The following is an 8658-nucleotide window of genomic DNA, read 5'->3' as shown; positions in this document are numbered from 1 at the left end:
CTTCTTGTTCAAAAAAACAGAAGTGGGTGTGGCTGCGGTGGGGGGGGGGGGGGAGGAATACATGACACATAATAGATATAGACAGACAAACAATGGAACAATCAATCTAATGACCAACTGAATAACTGCCCAATTGATCAACCAACCAAGAAACCATTAGACCGGCCAATCAACAGGCAAGGAAAGAAATCAACAGTGCAATCAGTCAACTGAATGGACAAACTGACACCAGAACAATCAACCAATCAACCAAACAAACAGACCAAAATTTAGGTAATTCATCAAACAACTATAAACGACTCTCCAAGCAGCCAGCCAACTAACAAATAACCAAATAAATAGTAAATGAATATTATTAATATCATTGCGTAAATAATGACTGATTTCCATCAGTTAGACCTGACCTTACAATGAAGATGAAAATAACCAATGTAAGAAAAAAAAATAGAAACTGGCATTGATAGTGCTTCAGCTAAACAGAGATTTTCTGGAAATTACAGGTATTACGTCTAATCCTTCTTATGTTGCGCCAAAGGTGAGTCACAGAGGCAACAGTCTTTGCTGTAGATTAATGTGTGACAAATTAACCTTGTGTCCCCTCTGAACATAACATTAGACCCTTGGGCTCCTGCTTAGCACTTGTGCCTGAGTATTTTTACATAATCCTTCCTAGAATTATTTAATTTTGTACAGCAGCGGTGTGTACCCCCATTTAGTTTTGAGTTCTTACTCAAGACGTTCTTTGATGTTGTGGTTGGCACGGACTTCTTCTCCTCATGGCTATCATTGCTCAGATAATAAAAAAGAACACCAGCTTGTATTTTGTACAAGCGTTGCGGGATATTTTTTTACAATCTACTCAAATTATTCCAATAGTTTACACCGACAGTAGGCAGGCACTTAGTTTCCATGACACTCTGATCACGTGTGGCTACCGTTAAGGTGTAAAAAAAAAAAAAAAAATTCCCGCATGATGGAAGATGTTTTTTAGATATTTTGTTATTTCTCAAACAAAGTGGATTTAGACATTTAGGACATCTCCTATTGACTTTGTTCATAATTAGCTTGGAGATTGAATAAAATGTACATATTAATACAGTTTACTGATTTAAGTTGCTTTAAGATTTTATTTGTTTTGGAACATCAAAGACTAGATTAAATTATCCAAAGACTTGACTCTGCCTATTGTAAATAATCTATAAATACAGCATGCAGTTACTGACTTAAATGATCTAAACTTAACTGTCCACATTGTTTACTTGTTAATACCATTAGCAAATTAGTCAATCACAAGGGAGCAACTCTATTTAGGTATCTAGACTTGATAAAAATGACCTGATGAACTATAGAGTTTCAGAATGGGGAATCAGGGAAAATTAAGTGACTTTAAATGGGGCATGGTTGTTTGTTCTTAGTTCTGCAGAAGCTGCTGAATTACTGGGATTTTCACGCACAACCGTCTGTCAGATTTACAGACAATAATCTGAAAAAGATAAATATCCGGCAACAGTTATGCTGTGTTGTCAGTTATGTTGTCAAACATGCCTTTTTTTTGATGTGAGCTACAGCAGGAGAAAACAACGCTGGGTGCCACTCCTGTCAGCTAACAACCAGAATCTGAGGCTACAAAATGCACACAGGCTGCTGTCTGGTCTGACAAGTCTTGATTTCAGCAGCAACATTCAGGTGACGTGACATTAGAGTGGCGTATTGGAAAGAGTTTGGGGCCGCTTAATATTAACTCAATACTTTTAAAGTTCAAAAGCCTACCAGAGTAATAACGCTGGCCATGTCCAACCCTGTACGCCCATCTCCTCATGGCTGTTTCCAGCAGGATAACGCGCCATCTCACAAAATCCTGAATTCTTGAACATTGACAATGAGTTCCCCCATACTCCAGTGGTCTCCACAGTCACTAAATCTCAATTAAACAGAGCACTTTTGGGATGTGGTGGAACGGAAGAGTTGCATAATGGATGTGCAGCTAACAAATCTACGGCAACTGTGTGACTCTGTCATTCCGATGAGGGGCGAAATCTCTGAAAAGAGTTTCGGAAACATTGTTGAATCTACAAAACAAAGCATGAAGGCAGTTCTGAAGGGAGAAAAAAAAAATGGTCCAAATTGGTATCAGCAAGGTGGACTTAATGAAATGACTGGTAAGTGTAAATCATGTGTAATAAAACCTGACACTTCAGAACAGCTGATTTTACAACTCTGTGGTTTTGAAAGAGCTAAGGTGACGTGGATTTATTGTTAATTGATTCAGTCATTAATTCACTAAAGCTGTCTAAGTTTCTGGGTTTGTATCACAGATATTCGCAGCACACAAATAAAAGCAGTAGCACTGGAGTGTAATCTCATTTTGAAGACATACTGAGTTTTCAAATGAGGTTTTTTAGAAAAGATGAGCTCAAGTCTCAGAGAGGGGGCAACAACAACACACCTGGGCTTTCAGCAGAAATACGCATGCACATCGCCTTTGTGAATGTCGACTCACGTGGTCCATGAGCTCCCGCACCATGCCGTTCCACTGGCCCGTACCTTCGTCCAGCGATCCATACTTCCCGTCTTCCACTAATCGCACCTCGTAGCGAAACCCGAGGATCCCGGAGAGTTCCCTCAACAGGTCAATACAGAACCCCTCAAAGCGGTCATTCCCATATAGAGGCTTGTCCGATTTCTTGAACATCACATACGGCTCCTCCTGTCAAGAAAACACATGCTGGTGTAGAAATCAGAGGTTTTTTTTTTTTTGTTTGTTTGTCTTTTTTGCTCAGCTGACACATTTCTATACTGTAAGTGTGCAGTGCTTGTGTGTTTTCTCTCGTTTACCAGAATGGTGGATACGCGCAGGGATTTGTTTGCCAGGGAGTCAGTGATGTTGGATGTCTTGCTTTTGTGAGTCTCTGTCATATTTAGACCGCTGGGAGGATCCCACGTTCCAATCTGTTCAAACAGTTTAGTGTCAAGTTCACATCACCTTTTGTGACTTCAAAGCAGCAAGAAACAACATTTTGTTTTTAGCTAAAGCATCAGACATCACTCGGCATCAACGGCGCCAAATTAAGGACACACCTTTTCCAGCCCATCCTCCTTCAGGCTGATGACGTCCAGATCAAAATCTGTTCGGAGCCCATTGGTCTTGTTGAACAGAACGCGTCCCGTCAAACCATCCCAGTGAGCCTGGAAAGCAGAAATATGCTGAAGTCTCACAGCTTCACAATAGCTTTTCAAGAAAAAAAAAAAAAAATTTTTTTTCTTCTAAACTTAACATTTTTCTCTACTAATTTCTAATTCCAGCTGGCTCTCCCCTTCATCATAACAAGAAACAATAAAGCAGCAAGAACAGAGACAGGTTTGACAGGTAAGAGTTCATTATGCATGTCGTTCATTGGGCTTGAAGTTTAACATCAAAGCCGTTTGGAGGAACAGACGGGCGTTGAGAGCGATGGGAGAAGCAGGATGAGGTGTGGATGCGGGGTTTGGAGGGGCGGATGGGAGGTTGTTGTGGTGGTAGAAGCACCGGCTGCACAACAATGGCTCATTGTGAAAATTACCTGCAATGATACCATCCGCAGAATGAAAGAGCTTTGTAGAACAAAGCAAATGGCTGACCCTGATCAGAGTTAAGGAGACGGCAAGGCTTTGATAAAAACACAGGAGGAGATAAGCGCAGAGAAAATGCAGGGGTAAAGAGAATGAAACATCCCTAAAATAATTGTTATTGTGAGTAAAGCACTGTTTTCTTTGGATTCCATTTTTGAAAAAGATTGCAGAGGGTGTGAAGGTTGGGAATTGTTGGAGATGTTTACGTCCGTTTGATTATGATGATCACCACGAGGGACAACAAGACAAAATGTTTTCGATAGAACAAAAGAAAAAAAAAAAAAAAAAACGATGCCGAAATTGTTAAGTGAAGAGTAACACAGCACGAAGCAAACGCATGCAACAAAAGAGCGAGCTCCAAAGTCCAGCCCATGTGAAAGCGATGGCCTGTTTTTACCTCTTTGATAAGGTTTATGAAACGACCTCCAAAGCGCCACGGCTTGTGGCGATTACACTGCAGAGAGCTGACGGTGATTTGCTGCGACTGCTGCACTGCCACCGCCACCACATGCACGGCGTCGTACATCAGAGCTGCGTCCGTCTGCAAACAAGAAGGTAACATTATCAGACGTTTTTACAAGACCTGTTGACACCTCCGTCTGAATGACCTTCCTTCTCCTCGTCTCATCACTTGCGGAGGGAGCATAAGAAACTATTTAAAGTCTTCTGTCCCTCTCTCCACTTGCGGGAAACTTAAATCAGGATTATCACCAGCAGTAAATGCCCTGAACAAATGGCACTGTGTCTTAGCCTGTTAGTAAAAATATCCGACCAGTGTCTGAGGCAATCAGAAACCTCTGCTAGACAGAGTCTTTCAGTGGAAGGCGGGCCTGTCAGTGTAAAGACTAATGGGGCCTGATGGGTGTGCCTATTTTCCACAGAAACCCGCCACCAGTGGAGACAAGACCGTTTTTGACAGGCTCACTCTGTATGCAGGTACAGAAAATGGAAAATAAAATGACTGGGATGCACACTGGATTACGTAACTCAATTACACGATGCAGGGCATTATTTTTTATCAAAAATTTCCACAATAAGTCAGGTTATAGCCACAAAATGTACATATCTTTTTGTCATTTCTTGCAATAGAGCAACACAAAGTAATGCATAAATGAAGGAAAAGGATACCTGCTTTTTTTTAAATTTATTTATTTTTTACAAATAAAACCATATAAGCTGCGTAGAGCTTTGATTTCAGTCAACCCGAATCTCCACTTTGAAGGACTATTTTCAGCTGCACGTCTTCCAGTAATAGCTCTGTCAGGTTTGCACATCTAAAAGATCATTTTGTCCATCTCGTGATTGAGGATGTCAGTCCATGTACGTCTTTTCAAATGACTGTTGAGGTTTCTGTTTAGAACTCATTCTAATAAAAGAACACAGTTTGATCTAAACCAGTTTATTCTAACTATGTTTGGGGTTGTAGAACAGCTGCAGGCCTCCTGGAGGACTGCTCTGTGTCTAGCCCCATCAATATTCCCATCGTATTCCCCGTTGCATGATGCAGCCACTAATAAGTCTCACAGTGCGCATCGTGTGCTTGGACTGACTGTATCCACCACATGTTATGACTAACATATAGATTAAAATGTTTACTGTCGGTTTCATCCGACTAGAGAATCCTTTTTCTCATGTTTGCTGTGCCGACCTCATGGCTTAAGGCAAACTTTCTTCAATTCCTTCGTCTTTCAGCAATAGCTTCCGTCTCATCAATTATTCATAAAAGCCAGATTTGTAGTTTCCTATCAATAGATTCTCCCATCTGAGCAGTGAATCTTTACAGCTCTTCCACAAACCTCTGTAAGAGAACATTTGTATTTATACCGAGAAAAAATGACTTCAGCGGGACTGAATCCAGACGCACCACACAGTTTTCAACTTTTTTTTATTTTATTTGTAACACATCTGAACACGTATCACTCCCGTTTCGCTTCACAATCACGCACTATTTTGTTCCGAATCCCACTAGGGCGCACGATGCTTGTGATTGCAACTTGACTTGTCCACCAGAGCCTCCACATAACTCTGGAAATAAGTCATACGACCTGTAAATTCTCTAGCCTACTCTGACATGCTGGGATTTCTCTTAACTGCTTCAGCAGGCACACACACGAGTTCCCTGCATGCTATCTGTCCACTCAGTTTGAGACACTCCACATTTACTCTAGTCAGGTCAGCTCAGGTCCTTTTTACATGGTCCCACGCAGGCTGAGATACACTGCGCTGATCATATTTGACAATTCCTTGATGACTAACTTGCAAGGTGATGTGAAAAATTCCTCCAAGGACTACAACTATTCGGTATTTGTCGTTCCTGTCAGAGATGGTGAGCAGGGTTGCAGCTCATCTCATGTCGGTTCCCTGCGGGATCTATTTTTACATGGAGCAGGAACGGGATATATGAAGGCTTCCAGCAGGGCAAAATTATACTCTATATGGCTTTTTCAAGCCTTATTAATGGTTACAGGGTAATTACAGAAATCAGCCTTGCACCGAACAGCTTGAGACAATGATAATTTGATTACATTCGAGCATATAAAAAAAAAAGAAGGTGGATTTATTTTTTTTTTCTTCCCCTCTGCTTTTAGAGGTGGTAGCTGCTGATGTAAAAGGCAGTAAATAATGGTATAAATCTCTGAACTGCTCAATCCACCACTGCTTTGCAGGGGAAGAGAAGGGCTAATGTCTGCTTCCTCCTTGTATCGGCGAGCAGTGTGTCAATGTGGCGATCATGACAAAAGCTGATTATGAAAACAGTCTGTAATTTCAGTGCTCTATTTATTGGATGAAGGGGAGCTTAACACGCGGTCTCCAAATAATATTTTCTCAACTAATAGGGAAGTTTGTTATGGAGTTATCTTTCAATTACCGAGTTATTTAAAGTCAAGTTGGTGGATTAAATTCTGTGTGTGTGTGTGTGTGTGTCCTACAGCTAAAAGTCTGTAAAGATAAAGACAGTAATATTCACATGCTATTAGAAAAGTACATGTTTCCCCGTCAGTCTATTTATTTCACAGATTTAATGAATATAATTAATTCTTTTGCCTGTCTCTTATGCTTTTGTTAGCCACAATCTTGATTTTCTCCTTTCAGCAATAATCAGTTTAATTTCTCTTTCGTCTGCCGTCAACTGTATGCCCTGAATTTTCAGTTAATCAGCCTGGCTCTAAATTTATTCAGGAGGAGGGGAAAAAAATAAAAAATAAAAAAATGCACTTCTGGGAATAAATATCTGACAGCTTGTTTGACAGAAAAACAGATACAGTCTGAAAGTTCAGCCTGGAAGTTTATATTTAGTTTACTTTTGATTCTGAAATATGCCTGAGTCTGAAATCCAGCTGGATTGCTTTAAGCGCAGCCTTGATATGTGACAGCAGGCTGACAATTCATTTTATGAAAGCTTAAAAGACCAACTTTAACTTCTTCTGCGCTGCTTTTTTTTCCTTCTCCATGAAGTTCTTTACTCTACTGTGTAAATGAGTCCTCGTAAAAAAAGAAAATAAAAATAACAGGAAAATAAATGACTTTGATTTTTGTCTCTTTTGCGGTAAAAATACAATCACTTTTGGTGTTCGTATCATAATACCGTATTTATTTATTTATTTTTTGCTGACTTAGATGAGACCTTGCTGTAATTTAATGCTGTTTTTTTTTCTTTTAATTCTACAAAAATAGCATAAAAGACAGATAGGGGGCAAGGAATTGATACAAATCACTAAAGCACAACAGTGAAACCACAATGGCACAGGGTGAATAGTACTGATGCTCAGGTGCTGTTTGCTCAGTACGCATACTGTACAGTTCATATACTGTCATGTGGAAAAAATGAAAAGCCATCCTATAAAAGTTTGTGTGTTTTTGAAACCTGCATCAATTGTAGCATTTCAAAATAGTCTTAAAAAAAGAAAGATTTAAATGAGGGCAAGTATTTTAAGTTGCCATGATGGAAACTTTGTTATTCAACATTACTAAAGTATATTTGCATATTTGCCACGATCAAATACCAGACATTTAGTCTGATGTGCTCTTTGACTGTCGAAGAGCAACCTTACCTCAAAAGCAGACTGCAAGAGGCTGAAAGAAGTCTGAACGTCAAAATAATCATTTAAGTCTGAAAGAAAACATGTGCTAGAATATTGTATTTAGGCATGATTTATCTCCACTAAAGTTCCTGGTTCACTGATTACTCCAATCTTCTTCGCAATGGGATTTATTTGTTATAATGTTAATCAATGCTAACAAAATAATAAGATGGTGAAGATCTCGCTCTATTGTAAAGATTTGAAACAATAAAATAACACGCTAAAGCACATCGCATGCCTCTGGGTTATTTTGGTACAAACAATTAAAAGTGCAAATTGAATTCCTCAAATTCTGACAACATTTCACATGTGTGGCAGCCATGCTGGATATTGAACTGTAACAGTAGTAAGTGTCTCCAGGACTTCCAACATCCTGTGTCAAAATTTTGACTTCAGTCGACATTCTATTTGGATTTTCCTGACTTGGAATCTGGAGATTCCAGCTTCACAGAACACATCAAACACACCTTTGGAGAATACTGAGTGTTTCAAACCGCAATAATATATGACGCGGGAGCTTGCCGTACCCTCTGCTTGCTCCCAGCTGCTTCTGCCTGAAACTTTTGTGCACTGATGATTAAAAACAAGCTTCTGAGTGTTCAGCCTTCTGCAGGTTGTCACTGTGGACAGCTTTGGATGGCATCTTCATCTACTCATTTTCTTCGCTCCTGGATGGGGGGGCACGGGGGGCTGTAGCTAATTTATTCATCATCTGACAGCATGTACCCCCGGGTGACATCAGTACAAATGCATATATCATTACAACCCAAATGTATTATCATCTTGGCTTTACTGAATATTTTTAAAGGCAGCATGTTTTCTTGACAGTAGCAGTCTGGTTCCAAAAATCTATTCGGCAGACTGCCAAAAGGATTGATCCCAATCTGTGAGACGAAGCGCAAAATGTATGATGCATAAACACCCCTACTGCATCCAGTGGAGCTAAAGTGTAGTGTCTCTGCTTAAA

At 40.0% G+C, this 8658-nt stretch overlaps 1 protein-coding gene across 2 annotated transcripts in view; it reads right to left on the bottom strand.

Moving 5' to 3' along the window:
• LOC106957039 (glutamate receptor, ionotropic, kainate 2) overlaps positions 1–8658 on the bottom strand; it is a 63945-nt gene that overhangs the window by 25231 nt on the left and 30056 nt on the right. For both annotated transcript variants that reach the window (XM_015048211.1, XM_015048212.1), the window contains exons 5-8: positions 4007–4150; positions 3079–3186; positions 2836–2949; positions 2501–2707 (exon numbers count right to left, since the gene is read on the bottom strand). In XM_015048211.1, coding sequence (XP_014903697.1) covers positions 2501–2707; positions 2836–2949; positions 3079–3186; positions 4007–4150 — 573 coding nt within the window. The remainder of the gene's footprint in view (positions 1–2500; positions 2708–2835; positions 2950–3078; positions 3187–4006; positions 4151–8658) is intronic.

The sequence above is a fragment of the Poecilia latipinna genome, unplaced genomic scaffold (genome assembly GCF_001443285.1).
Source record: "Poecilia latipinna isolate Pla-1442-1.1 unplaced genomic scaffold, P_latipinna-1.0 Scaffold868, whole genome shotgun sequence".
NCBI lineage: Eukaryota > Metazoa > Chordata > Actinopteri > Cyprinodontiformes > Poeciliidae > Poecilia > Poecilia latipinna.
This window is presented reverse-complemented; position numbering and strand designations above follow the sequence as displayed.